The sequence below is a fragment of the Aquarana catesbeiana genome, linkage group LG01, assembly GCF_042186555.1.
Source record: "Aquarana catesbeiana isolate 2022-GZ linkage group LG01, ASM4218655v1, whole genome shotgun sequence".
NCBI classification, from domain to species: Eukaryota; Metazoa; Chordata; class Amphibia; order Anura; family Ranidae; genus Aquarana; species Aquarana catesbeiana.
In genome coordinates, this window is record NC_133324.1 from 295,108,985 (window position 1) to 295,127,668 (window position 18,684).

Sequence of the window (18,684 nt, forward strand, 5' to 3'; positions counted from 1 at the left end):
GCCTTCCTCCTTCTGGATGGGGCTGGTGATGCCCACAGCCTTTCTGCGTCGGTGTCTGTGGAGCGCACGGTGACACCCCGCCAGTTGGAGGGGGCAGCGCCTCACTGACTGTTGGTCTTATTGGTTGCAAACTCCACGCATGCACAGTGGCAAAGTTGCGAAGCGCATGCACGGGTGTCCGGCGCCATATTTAGACTCCTGTGACAGTGAAAAACACAAGCACTGCCAGGGAGGTACAGTGCGATTACAGGATGTAAATTGCACAGGTACAGTGATGGGTTCCTCCCTCTTCTTGTTTCTGTATTTACCCCCTACCTTTTTCTATCCTGCAGCGGCCTCTATCCCAATGAATGTGTACAGCCTGCATGCAGGTTGTTAACTTTCAGATACTATTTATCATTATAGGGCTAGCAGCTTTAGCTGCATTGTGTATAATATCCTCCACTAAAGGATCACAGAAGGATTTACAAGATCCACATCATGATAGTCTCCCCTCTTTCTACCAATCAGATAAATATGGGGTTTTTTTGGAGCCTAGGAATGCCTCTAATCCTCTATGCGTGGTCTGTGGCACTAACCCTTCAATAATACCATCTATTGCAGCGATTACTGAATCCCTGTTTTGAACAAATATACATTTGAACATTGCACCGTTCACCTTATGTTGGTAAGCGCCCCGTTAACATGGATGTGGCACTTACTGAATAGATTTTCTACTGTATGCCTAGCTTACAACATATTGCTCTGTTTTTTCGTTACTAGATACATTGTTGAACGTATATTTCTCCTATATTTTAATCCCTGACAAAGGGCTTTGAACCTGAAACGTGATGGGTACCGAAGATTCTTTCTCAGATATTGAAAGTATTTGAATCCATGCACAACATGCTACTCTGTTCAAACTTGTTATGTTCATCTTTTTTGTTTATCTAGATCTAGATGTGTGATTGATCTTATTTTGCATGTTTAAATAAATATTGATTTTTAACCAATTTGGTAGTATTGTTGCCGTTTAAAATCCAATTTAGGGGGAATTCCCCTTTTTCTTTTAATATGAGTAAAGATAGACAAGGAACCAATGGAACAATGCATGAAGGAGGTTGTACTTATCATATGGAGAACCGACGTCTGTAGGAAGCCACAATTCAAGATGGGAAGTAAAATATTATCCTATACGCAAATGTTCGGGTGATGCTGTCATCTAGGCCACAGGCATATCCTATGTAACCTTTATCAGGAGAAAATTAGGAGAATTTATATATATATATATATATATATATATATATATATATATATATATATATAGACTATTAGCATAACTGGGGCAACTAGAGATCACAGATCTTGATTAGCCACAATAAAAATTGTAGGTTTAAAGGAGACCTCTGTACTGTAGGTAATAAGGATACTAATAGAAACTGACGCGAGCCTTTCTTACAGAGGTTTTGAGCAGTTAACAGGGTCCAACAACAAGGTGTATCCAAGTCAGCACAGTGAGATTGCAAGAAAAAAAGGATAATGACAAAGGAAACAGAAGAGAAGATGGAAAAAAAATAGATGGATGCTGGACCTAGACTACTGATTAGCATACAGGTTGACACTAACAATAAAGATGATACAGGAGCAAAACTTTTCTCAAAATGTGCAGACTACATTGTCTTTGGAGATGAAGGAAGGTTGTAGATGCAGAGCAATTAGTGTATGCTGGAACCTTACAGGTTCAGGTTGCAGTTTCTACGTGGGCCTGAATTGGGAAATATTGCATGATGCAGCAGATCATGTGACTTTTTGGGCCCCAGGGATTCATACTTCTCTTTGGTGGTGGTTTGTTGCTGGAATCATATCAAGCAATGAGATTTTCAGATTGCTTCCAAAGACAGGGAGATTTTCCAGCATATATCTTCTGCCATAAAGGTATGCAAATAGGGAAGCCATGAGTTAAAGAAAAAAAATTGCAGAACCCAATCATGTGACATGTTACAATCATGCCTTCTAGCAGAGTTCTCTTTCCTGCATTGTTTAAGTGGGCCATGAAATGCAGGCCCCAGTTAGGAGTAGCTTTGCAGAGTATAATGGAAAGCCGATATCAATATATACAGTATATTACCAAAAGTATTGGGACACCTGCCTTTACATGACCTTTAATAACATCCCATTCCTAGTCCGTAGGGTTCAATATTGAGTTGGGAAAGACTAAACGCTAGAAAATTGGACTTTAAAGGCACACGGGTAAACCATGTAAAAGTTTTTTTATTTGTAGAAAACTATTAAAAAATCATTTTTACACATAGATATATATAAAATTCATGAAACTAATATATAACAACCATATAAGTTGTTGGATACCAGGAGATACACACATTACACAGCGCGGCTCGAATCTTGAGGTACCAGCCTCTCTGAGCCTTAAGCTTGCCACCCTACAATGTTTGAACAAGTTTTGTAACTTTAATACACATATGCTGATCTACATTATCAGCACTTGTGTCTTCCTAGCTGTATGCTGGCTATCTATCCCTGGATATATCCATACATCCCTTTGCTTACCAGCAAACTACAACGATAATATATCTGCGGCTGATGACTATATGACTCTACATCTTGGACTGGTTGGTTTCTCATTTACCTTCCTAATAGTCCGGTGTCAATTTTGTTTACATTAAGTACCTTATCTATCTTTGTGCTCCTGAAGAATCGTATCCCTACGCGCAACCTGTAGAAGGAATATCTTGTATTTGTATTCGCACTGTGACCCAAACTATTCCATGTCTACATCCCTATTTGATTACTACTATTAGAACTTCAACCATTGTACCATCGGGTGTATCACTGTAACTGTTTATTTTGGAAGTGGTGTCAGAATTTATGTGTGGGTCATACAATATTAGTTTCATGAATTATTTATATATCTATGTGTAAAAATTATTTTTGAATAGTTTTCTACAAATAAAAAAACCTTAATTACTCTTACATGGTTTACCCGTGTGCCTTTAAAGTCCAATTTTCTAGCTTTTAGTCTTTCTATATTCACTGTTGGGACGTTGGCACACTGTTATTTGTGTATCCACAGTGTCACCCTATGAGGCTAAACGTTAAATCTATAATCGTTTTCAATATTGAGTAGGCCCACCCTTTGCAGCTATGACAGCTTCAACTCTTCTGGAAAGACTGTCTACAAGGTTATGGAGTGTGTCATATGGGAATGTTTGACTATTCTTCCAGGAGTGCATTTGTGAGGTCAGGTACTGATGTTGGACAAGAAGGCCAGGCTTGCAATCCCCGCTCTAGTTCACCCCAAAGGTGTTCAATCGGGTTGAGGTCAAGACTTGCTCAACCTTGTCTCTATATAGTGTATTTAGACAATAGACTGTATATAGTACTGGTAAAGGAGAGCTCTATCTGATGCCACAAGGGCATCATGATCTCTTTGCTGTTTTTCTAAAGTGTCCAACTGTGATGAAAGGCGAACACCACATTTTTACAGGGAAAAATTGCTGGCACATAAGCTGTTTGCATCAAGTTTACCAAGCATTTACATTGCATTGCTGAAGCACCAGTAAATGCACAAGAATGCTCTAAAAACACAAACTAAACACTGTACTTCATAGCCTTCAAAAATGTTTTATAAATGCACGTCAAAGGCAAAACGTAAAGTCCCATGTACACTAGCTTATATTTTCTTCCTATAAACAATACATTTATTTCAGCGATTTTACCTTTTCAGGACCTTTGAAAGCCATGCACAAAAGGATTCCTTTCACTGTTCTGAAGACTTACTGAATAAAATGTTAATACTTTATAAATGTATTAAAATGAGAACATTTTGTTTTATTTTCTGCTTCATATAGGAAAATAAGTCATTAAAATGCATGATGTTATGGAGATACAAAGATTTACAGATTACTGTGTTCCATTCTCCGAAATTACTTCCAGAGTCTGCATGAAGATTTTTAAATTCTCTTTATATTTTGCTCGGTAATCTTTCATGGTATTCTATCCATAAATCTGTTTAGTTGCACTGTAAAATACATGTAAAAAGGTAGTGTGTCCATCTTATGCTAATATTATCTTCATGCTGTGACAGAAACTGCTTACAGGCTCATTAGTCAAAAAATGTTCGACAAATGTAGTAACCACAATTCTTGTTAATGTGTCAGCTCTGATGTATCAGGTACAGCACACCTATTCTAGAATTATTGCCCTTTGCTTACTCTAGATCCTGTGCTTTGTAAATCCAGTTCTGCCTTGTTTGATGTGTAATAACATGGTTGGTTTAATGAGCCCAGACAGAGTATACCCAATATGACAAAAAAAATCAGTGTATTTTTTTTATTTTTTTTTTTTATTTTTTCTTTGGACAATATACAACACAGAGTTAAAACAAGACTGTAGTCTCCGATTAGGAAACACTTTGACTGGGCTATGTGGTATTAAATTTCTGTAATGCCATAAATTTGGAGCTTAGGTCCTTGGTTCTCAAACTTTACCCTGTTTCAGACACCTTACCCAACTGCACCACATGGTCCAGTAATGGTAAGATGTCCCATACTATGTTTCAGCTGCTCCAGGAGGACTAAATAACCACTGCAGACTGCATCTTTACCACCCAATCTAAGACCACTTATTGTGAAAGGTTCCCCAAGGAGCTTAATACCAAGAGGAACATCTCCCTGCATGCATTAAAGGTGTGAAACATGCATGCACACATATCCAGAGAGATACCAACAAAACCTGGGGAATGCCCAGGAAAAAATCAAAGCCTACTTACCACCAGCTCGCAGACAACCAATTAACCTGTCTAACAGTATGCGTTAAAAACAGGGGTTTCATCCGCACGCATTTGCAAACGCATGTGGAAGCCACAGAGCCTCATCACGGCACCCTGATAGCTGTGGTCCTAACACTAAAATATGAGTGTTCCCACAGTGGAGGCACATACATTATGATGGATAAATGAGGGCAGGTGGACTGAAGGGGAGCCCACCCCTTCTTAAAGGTACAGGAGCACACCAAACACCCAGCAGGTAGCACAATGGTTGCAAAGGTGTTGGTGCGCTGCTGGACTAATACACCTCAGGGTATAGTACCCCTCATATTTCTCTGCTTCCTCCTTCTGTTTTTCTTTCCTAGCCATTCTCCACTGTATCTCCTTTCCCATATCCCTCACTTCGCCTAATCTACCTATGACCCCCCATCTCATCACCGCCTACCGCCATGCTCCCTCCCAGTTACACCCTTAAACCGCATGCACTGGATGATACGTCCTTCCAGAAATATTGCATTTATAACCACATTTATTTCTGAGAGAAACAAAAAGACAACTTATATTACAGAAACAAGTTTCATGCATGTACATTTTCTGACGTAATGAAAGAATCTTAAAGCACTCTGCTTCCCGCCATGTAACCTGTCACTTAACATTGTCACATTGCAATTGCTGTTTTTTTTGCATAAGAGATTTAAAAAGAGTCTTCAGGCAGTTCTGCCCAGGCTCAAGATTCCATATAGTAAAACTAGGCGATGCTGCCCGAAGATTTTGCTGACTTTGGCACAGAGTACCATATCTGCAAACCATTTAAAATTATACCCAGGATTATTTTATTAAAGACACTAGTAATACTCCTGAAAATGTGTTTTTTTTTTTATTATTAATGCTGAGTTGCATTTTGGGCTTAGTTCTTCTAGTTAAAGATTGTAGATTCTGTTTGGTATACTGCAATATATCAAAGATAGTAAAGTAACTGAAAAATCTACCTCTGCTCATTGATCTTGTCTACAGTCCTTATTCAGAAAGCTGTCTAATCATTAAATGAACACCTTTAGAAGCTAAAACTCTGTGGATGTGATTGCATGTACTATAAACAATCATTTTATTCTTTGTAGAATGAACGAATTGGGCATTTACCCTGAGGATAAAAAAGTATATTTTGGACAACTGCTCGGCATGTGCGACCAAATAAGTTTTCCTCTTGGTAAGTGTTAATTTACAGTCCTTGATCAATGTATCAGATTTACTGCTCTGGATTTAATATGACACCTTACACTGATAATATAGGATTAGTGTTTTGCAATAGAACTGATTGCCATTATCTGACTAAACGTAAAGGGTTTTAGGTGTAATTTCAAGCTTATGGGTTTTTGTAAGCTGATTTAACCACTTTTTTTTTTTTTTGCAATATGGCACTGCGTTGCTTTAACTGATGATTGCATGGTCATGCAACGCTGTACCAACAAATAGAGCTTTCTTTTTGTGGTATTTGATCACATCTGGGGTTTTTATTTTTTGCGCTATAAACAAAAAAAGAGTGACATTTTGAAAAAAAAAACAATATTTTTTACTTTCTGTTATAATACATATCCAAAAAAATATATATATAAAAACAAATGTATTCATCAGTTTAGGCCAATATGTATTCTTCCACATATTTTTGGTTAAAAAAATTGCAGTCGGCATTTATTGATTGGTTTGCGCAAACGTTTGCGTCTACAAACTACGGGATAGATTTATAGACTTTTATTTTTTACTGGTAATCGTGGCGATCTGCAATTTTTAGTGGGACTGCAACATTACGGCGGACAAATCTGACCTCAAATGACACATTTTGGGGACCAGTGACATAATTACATTGATCAGTGCATTTTTATAGCACTGATCAATGTATAAATGACACAGGCAGGGGTTAACACTAGGGGGTGATCAAGGGGTAACTGTGTTCGCTGGGTGTTTTCTAACTGTAGGGGGGTGGGCTGCCAGGGACATGACAGAGACCGCTGTTCCCGATCACCAGGAACAGCAGATCTGAGATGTCTCCTGTCAGAACGAAGATTCACCTTGTTTAGAAAGGCAGATTCCTGTTCTGCCTCTGTGTATAACGATCGCGGGCGGCCGACGGACATAGAGTTCGCGAGCGCGCTCCTGCAATCTCACATGCACGGACCGACGTATGGGTACGTCAGTTCACGCAGGAGAGCCGACTTGCCACAGTAGATGTGCCTTGGCTGGTCAGCAAGCAGTTAAAATTGTGTATTTATTACACGACGAAGAATTCCCAGAACACGGTTTCTCCAAAGAGGGCACAGAGGGCACTTCTTCTTTCAGGCATGCTGTCTCTCACAGGACAAAAAACACTCACCACTGCTCAACCCCAGGTCTCCTCAACTTCTGTGCAGGTGGGTGGTGCTCGCAAATGGCTCCTGTATGCCATCCACATTCAGTATGTATAATATGGTGGCACCCCTCCTCTGGCTAATAAAATAAACGTAATTTGTCACATAAAAAGCTACAAGCTCCTTCTCACGCATATGCATTTTTGCCCAGTATGGGCCTTAATCATAGCAAACTAGGACTTCCAGCCAAAGCACATTTAAAACCTCTTATTTCCGTTACAATTAGTGATTAAAGACTGTCCTAAAATAATAAAACACCTCCAAGTGATCTTAAAAATCTACAAAAATCCTCATAAGATATACCGTATTTATCAGCGTATAACACGCACTTTTTTCCCCTTAAAATCAGGGGAAAATCACGGGTGCGTGTTATATGCCGATCCCCTGCGATCCCCCGCTGTCAGATCTAAAAAATCGCCGACCGCCATTTGAAAATGGCGCCGCCGGCGCCGAAATACACAGTGCCGGTCCTCGGCTCTTCTCGGCCACTTTCGGCTTCACTCGAGCGCCGCCCGAACCTAGCCGAGTGTACTCGGCTAGGTTCGGATAGCTCGGCTCACCGTCACGCCCATCCCGAGTGGAGCCGAAAGTGAACGAGAGCTGCCGAGAAGAGCCGAGGACCGGCTCTGTGTATTTCGGCGCCGGCGGCGCCATTTTCAAATCGCGGTCGGCGATTTTGAAGCTCAGCGAGCTGCAACGCTGCACTGGGGCAAGGCTGCAATGGACACTGGGGAAGGCTCCACTGACATGGCTGCACTGACATGGCTGCACTGACATGGCTGCTCTGACAAGGCTGCTCTGACAAGGCTGCTCTGACAAGGCTGCTCTGACAAGGCTGCTCTGACAAGGCTGCTCTGACAAGGCTGCTCTGACATGGCTGCACTGGCAAGGCTGCACTGGGGCGGCTGCAATGATGGGCATTTAAATGTAAGTTTTTTTCCCTTCAACTTCCCTCCTAAAAGTGTTATACGCCAGTGCGTGTTATACGCCGATAAATACGGTAATATATAACGAACACTGAACTTATCCCTCCATCATGAAAAAAAAAAAAAAATTCTTTTAATATACTTTTAATTTTTTTGGTAAAATACTTCTCTGGATTAATTATAAAAACTTTTTAATTCTTACATTTTTTTGGGCATGGATCATAACATGTTAAAATTATACATATCCTGACATAAAGGTTATATGTGGTTTTTGGCTATGTCAGGAATATTGAGGATAATTTTGTTTGTGTGGAGGAGATGTAGTTCTATGTTTTAAACAGTAGGGGGAGTGCTATATATCACATAATGGAATGAAATCCTTTTTTACTAATTTTAGGTTATTTAGTTATATTTTAAAATGTGTATATGATTCTATTTTTTATATTTTATTTTTAATTTTTTATTGTATTAAAGATTTGTTAATGTAGGCAATATAGAATCATGTTATATAAACTAATATTAATGATCACTAGAATGCAAGAGAGATCGCGCTATTGAAATGATGATGCAGTGCCTCTCCCAGGGTTGCCATGACTACTAGTAGACACACGCCATAAGTATTCGGCAGGCGCACAATACGGGCAACCTTGAAAAAGTCACGTGGCAGTGACGTAACGCGTAGGAGGAGCCTGTGACATCCCCAGCACTTTGCAGTGTGTAAGTAAGCGGTGACGGATGAATTGCCTCACCGCTGAGCTCCGTGCAGCTGATCAATGCAAACGCGATCGCATGTAGAAGAGTATGCGAGTGAAACTGTCTTAGTCTGATACATAGTATCCAATTGTTTTGAATCTCTGCGCAATGGATGTATAAATTTTTTCTTTCCATGTCCGGGATTTGAGTGGAGGAGTGGAGTATAATTAAAACAAAAGAAGAAGTGAAAGAAGTGAAAGTAAAACTTTTTTTGACACTATTTATTTATAAATTTTGGTCACACTACAACTGGCACTGATTGAACTTGTTTAGAACACTTGATAGATTTTGAGCACCTTATACTAATGATTTTTTAAAAAAACAAACTCATTTTTTCAAAACTTACATTTATTCGCACTGGATTTAGTTTGTTTTATGTGGCACGACACACATTTATATGTATTAATTTTTTACAAGCAGCAGATATGTTTTAGAGCACTTGTATATGTATTTGTTTTAATTATTCAGGCATTTTTAATGAGCACAATCACGTTGATGATGGAGGAATAAGTTCAGTGTTCGTTATATATTATATCTTATGAGGATTTTTGTAGATTTTTAAGATCACTTGGAGGTGTTTTATTATTTTAGGAGGACAGTCTTTAATCACGAATTGTAATGGTAATAAGAGGATAATATTAGCGCAATTAACCACTATATTATTTATTGATCCTATTACTCATTTTAGTTGCAGCTAAATTTTTTGGTCATCTCATATTAACCATTTGGTATCCGCATTAGTAGTTCTATCCACGTCAGCGCTTGAGTCTTTTTGAACATTTAAAACCTCCACGTCCACTGACAGATCTGACCATTCAGGCGCATACTAAATGAATTGCATCTCAAAGAGATGTTCATCAATTTAAATCCTAGCAAAGCAAAAGAAAATATATGGTAACAGATCGTTAACAAAAGAGAGAGTAGGTTTATACAGGGACAGATAATCATTTAAGAAAAAGACATGTCCCATCTTTAATTAATCTTTATGACAGACAAGTGTCAAAGGCCGGCTATAGATGGAGCGGTTGCAGGAAAGAAAATCGCTCCATTCCCCCCATCAACACCATCAGTGTTGACAGGGGAATCCCTCCCACGGAGCCATTGTGTTCTCCAGGCAGGGGAAGCCTCCCCCGTCAGGAGAACACAGTGATTATTGCTAGGGGCTATAACAGCTGCTAGCAATAATCACATGTAAAATCTGACATGCTGGTTATACCCAAGTTGATTGACATCCATACATGGTTCGAATTTAGGCAGGTTTCTGCTGAACCCGGCTGAGATTCGAACCATCTATGGCTTATGTTATGTATCCACCATGCCTTCCTTTTTTTAACAGCCTTTTGTGGAGATCTCCCCCTCTTGTGGATTTCTTAACCCTCTCTATGCCATAAAATTGAAATTCTTTCAGGTTACCATTGTAAATATTTTTCTGCAGAAAGATGTTTAGCATTGGGGTTAGTACTTGCCATGAAACGCTTACCTATTGTGATTCTTAAAGAACAAGTTGTGCAACCCACATATTGCAGGGAGTGCTCTGTGCTTGTGTACACTGCATATGTAGTACTACAATGTATATAATCTTTTATGGGATACACCTCACCAGTGCTAAAGGTGTGTACTGCCCCTATTTTTAGATGTAATTCACAATATTTGCATCGTTTCTTACAGAAACCCCAGTCTTCTACGAAATGTCTATGTCACAGGAGGCTGTGGGCAGGATAAGGCATGAGGGAGTGGGTTATAAATGTGCTTTGGCCGGTATCACCAAGAAAAGTACAGACTGGGGAGGGAAAGAATGAGTGGTACTTCACTTTTTGAGTGAAGTTCCCCATTAACTAGATGTTTCTATTATGTCCAGTCTCTACACAAATTAGGATTTGTTTGTGTTTAATATTCAAGAATGAAGGCCTTTATATTACTAGATTCTGGTAGTGTTCTGTATTTTTTGCACCCCCACATTTTTTTGCAAGTTGATTATACACACATAACTATTTTAAACTCATATTTATTAGGCGAGAGTGGGGCTCAATATCTGTAGCAATGGCTCACATTGGACCCTACAGCATTACGCTATCTGCATCCATAATACAGCAATTTGTTTCAGAATTTATGTACTTGAGTTATTTCTCTGTTGCCTCAAGTGGAATGGAGGGGAGTGAGTTGTTAAGACTTCTAGTGTTCAAATCAGTCAGGCTATAAGTGGTGGTAGTGGTTAAAAGGGGTGATTCTGACCTTTTTAATACACATAAAGCTTAATATTCAAACACAAATATAATAATCGAAAATTCAGTTGCCGGTGTGAACCAATATGTAACCAGCGACTTTCGCAATGAGTTCAGAAGTAAGGTAATTCAATGTAACAACAAATGGGCAATGTTGGGATGTCATGTATCAAAATTTCAGACTGCAGGACATTTGGTAATTGCTTTGAAGTCACATCCACAGCTTTATCATTTTAAACATCAAACATGTCTCAACCTCAAGCCAGTACTAGCATTTTTTAATTAATACACAAGTCAGAAAAATCTGGCCATAATTGTTTGCTATTTCTTGTAAAGCTTCTGTGAATCTCTTTCAAAGAATATAATGTGTACTTTAGGAAAAAAAAAGTCATCCCCCTACTGTACCTGCTTTCATATACATTGAGTTCTAGAAAGTTCTTGAAACTTTCAAAATTATTAAACCTCCACTGTTAAAGGAGTTGTAAAGTCAGAAGGTGTTTTTTTTTTATTATTTATCCTAATGCATTCTATGCTTTAAGATAAACCTTGTGTGTAGCAGCCACCCCAGCACCCCCTGAGCACCCACCTGAGCCCCCTCTCTGTCCAGCGATTTCCACAAGTCCCTCAGCTGTCCGGTACTCTCCATCCTGATTGGTTAAGACAGCAGGGCGCCATAGGCTCCTGCTGCTGTCAATTAAAGTCATTTAGCCAATCAGGAGAGAGAGGGGGTGGGATCGAACAGAGGCTCTCTGTCTGAATGGACATACGGAGCTGCAGCTTGGCTCAAGTGTCCGCACAGCAAGCTGCTTGCTGTGGGGGCATTCAACAGGAGGGAGGGGCCAGGAACAGCGAAGAGAGACCCAAGAAGAGGAGGATCCAGGCTGCCCTGTGCAAAACCAACTGCACAGAGCAGGTAAGAATGACATGTTTGTTATTAAAACAAAAAAAAAAGATACTTTACAATCACTTTAAGGCTGGATTCACACTTATGCATTTTTAGTGCTTTTTGCATTTTGCAGATTTGCACTACAGAACATGTTCCATAGGAAACCATGCTAGATGGACTGTAGTGCAAATCTGCAAAATGCAAAAAGCACTAAAAATGCATAGGTGTGAATCCAGCCTAAGAGCTATTTTTATGTAAACCTACTTCTAACTTCTTTTTAGTGCCATGTAGGTCGCACCTGAGTCAGAACCAGCATTAGTGGTGTTTTAGTACTTCTTGGCATTCAACAAGTATTTATTGCAGCTGTCCATTTTTATACAAAGGTAAATCTAAATCTTTTTTTTTTTTTCTTTTTTTGTCACATTGACAGGCCAAGCAGGCTACCCTGTTTATAAATATGTTCCCTATGGACCTGTCAACGAAGTTCTGCCATACCTATCCAGGAGAGCCCAGGAAAACCGTGGCTTCATGAAAGGAGCAATGAAAGAGCGTGAGCTCCTGTGGATGGAGTTCAAAAGACGTCTGCTCACAGGCAACCTCCTCTACACTCCCAGATTCTAGAGAGAGAGATGGCAGCGTGGAGCTCAGCGGTGAAAACTAACAAGGATGACAGCCATACACATAATATTTAAACTTGTTTTCCTTTTGAAAAATATTTATAGGAAATATTTTATATTTTTTAAATGAAACCAAAACCCAAACGAATGCAGCTGTGTTTTTAAACCAAATCCATGTTGTTCATGCTTTAAGGAAATTGCCCTTTCAGCAATAGATTGTAAAAAAAAAAACAAGTCTATATTTAAAAAGAGAAAAGTTATTACAGATTAATTTCTAGGCAGATTAGAATGCATTGTAATTTAAATTATTTATTGTCCTCAACAATTGAATGTGTGTTTTTAAGTTGCTGTTATCAGTCCTGCAGACAAAGCTTGATAAAGCCGAACAAGTATAGGGAAATATTTGTAAGGGTTTGTGAAAGTCTTGCAGCCACTCCCAATGCACCAAAATACATTAATTCTGAGAACAAAGTCATGGACTTGATAAAATATATCTGACACTGGTTAGGATTCAACATGACTTGTAGCTTGGCTGTAATGCCAGGTTCACAGTTTTTTTTTTTTTTTTTTCGTTTAACTCAGCGGGCTGAACGAAAAAAAAAAGTTGAGACTGCTGTACTAACACAAGTGATGTCGGTACAACAATCCCCCCTGCTGAGCTATTGTGTGCTGACAGAGGGACAGCCCCCCACCAGAACACAGTGATCAGCACTTTCAGCCATTGGCTGCAAGCTCTGATCGGATGCTGGTTTTCCAGCATGCCCGTTCAATAAAAGCCGGTCGTTAGACCAGCGTCTTTCGGACAGGTTGCTGTACCCATGGACTGAATGTCGGCCGGTTTCTATTGAACTGGACGATATTCAGACCGGGTGTCTAGCCTTTAGTGTATTCTTCCCAGCAGAAAGTGAATATATCTTTAAACCAAGTTACCTCTTGAAGCAAACAGTTCTTCCTTTAACAGGTCTTTACAGTTCATCTGCCAGAACTGTTTTTCCTTGTTTTGTGATTGTCTCGATTGAATGGCAGCTGAGCAGACAAGAAGGAATGAACGCTTTAATAATAATTTGGAAAACATTCTGTCAAGTGCTCTTTTATTTATGCAGGTTTTTAGTGTTAAGCTAGGAGTTGCTGATTAGCGATTCATTAGTGTAGTTGTCTTTAGTCTTTCCTTGCGTTGTGTGGTGTTCCTCCATATAACCTGCATGTTTGTTGCAAAGTGCAGTGTAATGACTTGGATTGCAGTACTTTTTCGTTTCAAACTTTTGTGCTTCTAAAATTAAAATACATGTTGCATGCATACATTTTACATTCCATGGAAATTCTTTAGATTCTTAAATCTCCTTCTTATGTAGTAGAGTAGAGTAAATGCCTAGACTGTTACTGTAGATTACATTGTACGTAACTATTTCCTAAAATCTGTTTCTTTTGATAGCTTGCTACTTGTTGAACATCTTTATCAGTTCTTGTTATTCTCTGCACAGCTATTATATGCAATGTTAACATCTTGTTGGGCAGTATTGTGAACATATGCTGTTCCTAATTAGAATCTGTATAGCCAATAGCATCTGTTGATATAAAATGCTAAGTTCCGAGATGGCAGTATATAGCTGTAAATTCCACCAGTCTTTTTTCCCCACTCAATTCCAGTAACCTTCATTAATCAAGATGTGTTTCCATTTAATTAAATTGCATGTCAGTAGTATACTGTACTGTAGTTCAAAGAGCTTTTCTATGCAGTGATTTTTGACACACTGATATCAGCTGCCTGCCTGAAGTTTTCTTTGAAAAAGATTTTAACAAGCTTTCAATACTGAGTGGACATAAGAAGATTGTTACTTGATAATCAAGGTAATAAGATAATCTAATAATTTAACACCACACCTTTATTATATTGGTTACAAATTCTGTACAAGTCAGATTATTAAAAAAACTATAGATTTGAAAGCACTTATTTTTCTTATAAAGGTTTCTTTATGATCGTGTTCAATGCAATCTGAGCAGGATTAAAACTAGACTATGTGATATCTAATGATTTGTGTTGAATCAAATATGTGTTAAAAAGTTAACTGGTTTTCACCAGTGACATTGAAGAAGAAAGCATAGGTAGGTAAGGATTTAAAAAAAAAAAAAAAAAAAAAAAAAGCAAAAAAGGTGAAAAAAAGCAGTGGCATCTGTTTTCATCTAAAGAGGAAGTAAACCGTTTGTTTTTTTCCCTGCAAAGTAAAGGCATAACGTGCTAGTATGGATCGCATACTAGCACATTATGTGACACCTGCACACGAACCTGCATCCATCTTTACTCATCTTCCTTCCAGGGCCATGGACTCCGGCTGTGTGACTGGCCGGAGCCGCGTGACGTCACTCCAGCGCATGCACACGGGAGCCGCCGATCACAACACCGACTTCTAAAGAAACGGCACGAGTGGCCGTTCCTTCAGAGCACATGCGCCAATGCCATTATGCTGCCGTATACAGTAAATAACTCAAACAGCACACATTTAGGAGATATTTACAGTATCTATAGGTAAGCCTTATTATAGGCTTACCTATAGTTGCAAATAATACAGGAAGGTTTACAACCTCTTTAAGAGTCAACTGGCTAATGCACCTTTTATTTATTTAGCATTGTATTTACAAAGTGCAGTTATGTGAAGTGTCCTATGGTAGCCAGTCTGATTTTGGCTTTCAGCAGTCTAGTGTAATCCATTGATTGGTTTCTCTGGGTTGCTGCTGCCTGAGCACAGCATTCACTTTATTAAAGCAGAAGTAAACTTCATTGGTGGAGTGAGCTTTTGTCATAATCTGCAAATGTGCATAGCATACGTAGGTTATGGAACACCCCTAACTCCTTCTGTTCTGTCCTCCAACATTGACAATTTCAGGATTTTGTCAATACTGCGTCACCTGCTGACACCGATTCTTGTGGATTCCTCGATACTCCTCTTCAACCCTTGGCAATGTGTGCAGGAGTTACATTGTCTACAAGCATAGAGCTAGGCTGTACACTGAATGGGATACACACTGTAAAGTGCATAGAGAAAAAAAAAATTTTTTTTTTTCTTTCTTTTTTGGCAAATGACTGCATGTCTCTTCTGCCGAAAAACTCCTGCTGGTAATTTTTGTTTTGTGACTTTGGCTCCACTTTAAAAGTTATACTATAAAACAAAACCTCTCCTTTAGGTCAAATACAGATTTGAGTTTATGAAAACAAATGAACTGCCATAGATCTTCTATGGAAGTGCCTCATGAAATGCATTAAAATACTGAACCCACCCACTCCTAAACATACCTGCTTCCATTAGGCAATAGAATTTTATGAAAGTTTGCTAAATTTGCATAAAATAGAAAGCGCATGCAAGAAGGTGTGTGTTACTACTGATTACTTACAGTATATTGGACTGTTACAAATAAGTAATGGTATATTAAGGCTGCTTGTGTCTTTTATTGTATATATTTAATAAAGTGTATGCAACCAGTGTTACCTCTGTCAAAATATAAAACTTGCTGGTTTTGGTACAGAGCAATCAATTGTCATTGTTCAGTCTTTAACTGGGTAAATTGCACTTGCTAAGTGCTACAATATGTAGATGTATTTTGTTGGTCTAGTCAGGGATATAGTGGGCAGCAAGTATGCTCGTCCACCCATTTGCAATGCTGGTGTTGTAAATAATGTATGCCTTCTCCAGTTTGGAGCACAGAATATGGACAATAGGCAAACTGATTATGTACTTTTACAACTTAAACAATATGAATATTCTGTAACTACCAATGCTGAGTATTTCCTTTTCAGACCACAGGCAGGGGGCTGGAGTATGTCTGCCTAGAGATAGTTGCTAAACCTCTTCACCCAGAGGTTTAGCAGTTATGAATACTAGAGAATGGTGGACAATTGTGTTCAGTAGTGCAATATTGCAACTTTTAGTCACAATAGGGCGGTTATTCCTACCTTGAAAATGCTGGTTCCCTGGCTTTTATACTGACTATTTGGCATCTGTACTTTAAGCCATTATCCTTGATTAAGAATAAAAAGGAGTTCTGACTTTACTCTGACTTTGCTAATTAGCATTCTGTTTTCCAGTTTAATGAGTCAAAGTATTAAATCCTATGGGTCAGCAAAACAGTCAGCCAACTAGTTTATTTAAAAGGAGGCCAGCAATGTCATGTCTGTCATGGCATGTTTTCTTTAATAATAGAAAAAATCTTTTCCCTGTAGCTACTGTCATTTTGCATATTATGCCAAGTTCTAACAAATAAGTCTGCCTTCCCCTAAGTGATTGCTCATCATCTGTACACTTATAGCATCTGTGTGTGGGCAGTCTGTTTCTCTATGGTTATCGGTAATCCCTTTGTAGACCTTGATCTATCTAAAACACTAAGACTAAAAAAAAAACGTTGGTCGTGTTGTCACATGCCATTTGTTGTGCTTTAGTTATGGGAATACACTGTTCCACCTACAGAATCTAAATAAAGCGGCAATGGGGTTTCTATTGCTCAGACTTTTTTCTTGGTGACTGTCAAACATATACTATGATTTTTACATTTCAACTACCTAAATGGAACAATGAAATTGGTTGCTCTGAGTCATTGCTTTAATGATTTATAATGAAATGGGATTCTATGGTAAAGAGTTTATTTTGTATAAAATGGTATTGCTTTATCTTTACTAAATAAAATATTAAAACCTGTAATTTTAAGTTATATTACTTTTTTATCTTTAAAGGCATCATTGTATTAAGTTTTATATTAAACCAAATCTTCATTAGGAGAAGATACTAAGGAGGATTATGTTGGATCTGGTAGTTGTAATTTGTTGGTTTTATAGTTAATATAGCTGGCATATGAAGACTTGGAAGAAAAAAATGAATCGTTTCTTAGACACTTTTTCTTTAGGTGATTTCCTCCTTCTGTTCTTCACTATTCTATTTCAGCAGCTGTTCTAATAGGGGTTACACAGCTGCTACAATACACACAAGAGACTGTATTCAATAAAAGAGCAACAGTCCGTTATTAATTGTTAACTGCCACTCATATAAAAGACGATCATACTAGCATAGTGGGAATAGATTTGTAAAACTCATTAGGGGAAGAGTTTTGTAAGAAAGACAGATCACACAGTTCCGATAATGTAGGCTTTTCATTGCATTTTTTGTGGATTTTCTTTCCACAAGATCTTTGACTAGGGTATGCATACTTAGTGATTGTAAACCCTCACCTTGTAAAACAGCCCATTCAGTTTAAAATATAAATGAAAGGCAAAACATTTTGTGTATAGATATATAAAAAAAATGTATAAATACTTTTTTGTAATATGTGGCAGGAAAAAGAAGAAAAATAATTGCGCTACAAAAAATCTAAATGTGATGAAAAAGCAGCGATATCTAAAATGTGACACAAACACAAAACGTAAGCAAGAGAAAAAATGGGATGATTTGCGAAATTTCACATAGCGCGAATCATCCCATTTTTTCTCATAAATACTTTTTTCCCTTTTTTTTTATAAGTGATCACATTCCCTCTATTCTGCATAAGAGCTGGGGTAGGAGAAGAAACAGTACACTGAGCTTCTGAGTGAATGGCTGTGCAGAGGGGGTGTGTCTGGACTAGTGTTGGGCGAACAGCTTAAGCCGAGCAAAAGTTTGGCCTGAACATTGTCTGTTCGGCGAACCCCCGAATTTGTGGGACTCTCGTCGGGATGCTCACCTGCCAGGCTCCCCACACTGCACTGCATGTTGCATAGTGCATTCTATGTATTAAGTTAAAAAGCCTTCTGTGTGTAGCAGCCCCCCTAATACAGAGACTCTCACTCCTGATTGGCTGTGACACAGCAGCAGCGCCATTGGCTCCCGATGCTGTCAACCAAAGTCAGCAATTCAGGAGGGAGCGGGGCCGGGCCACAGCTCTGTGTCTGAATGGACACAGGGAGCCGTGACTCTGCTCTGGTGCCCCTAAAGCAAGCTGCTTGCTGTGGGGGCACTCGACAGGAGGGAGAGGCCAGGAGCATAGAAGCGGGACCCAAGAAGAAGAGGATCTGGGCTGTTCTGTGCACTGTGCAAATGCACTGCACAGGGCTGGCAAATATAACATGTTTGTTATTTTTATATAAAAAAAAAAAC

At 38.8% G+C, this 18,684-nt stretch overlaps 1 protein-coding gene across 1 annotated transcript in view; it reads left to right on the forward strand.

The window, feature by feature from the left end:
• Positions 1-17,259, forward strand: part of PRODH (proline dehydrogenase 1) — a 227,899-nt gene extending 210,640 nt beyond the window's left edge. The window contains exons 13-14 of the mRNA XM_073629331.1: positions 5,884-5,972; positions 12,385-17,259. Of these exons, the coding sequence (XP_073485432.1) occupies positions 5,884-5,972; positions 12,385-12,575 (280 nt within the window). The 3' untranslated portion in view covers positions 12,576-17,259. The remainder of the gene's footprint in view (positions 1-5,883; positions 5,973-12,384) is intronic.
• Positions 17,260-18,684: the final 1,425 nt, after the last annotated feature.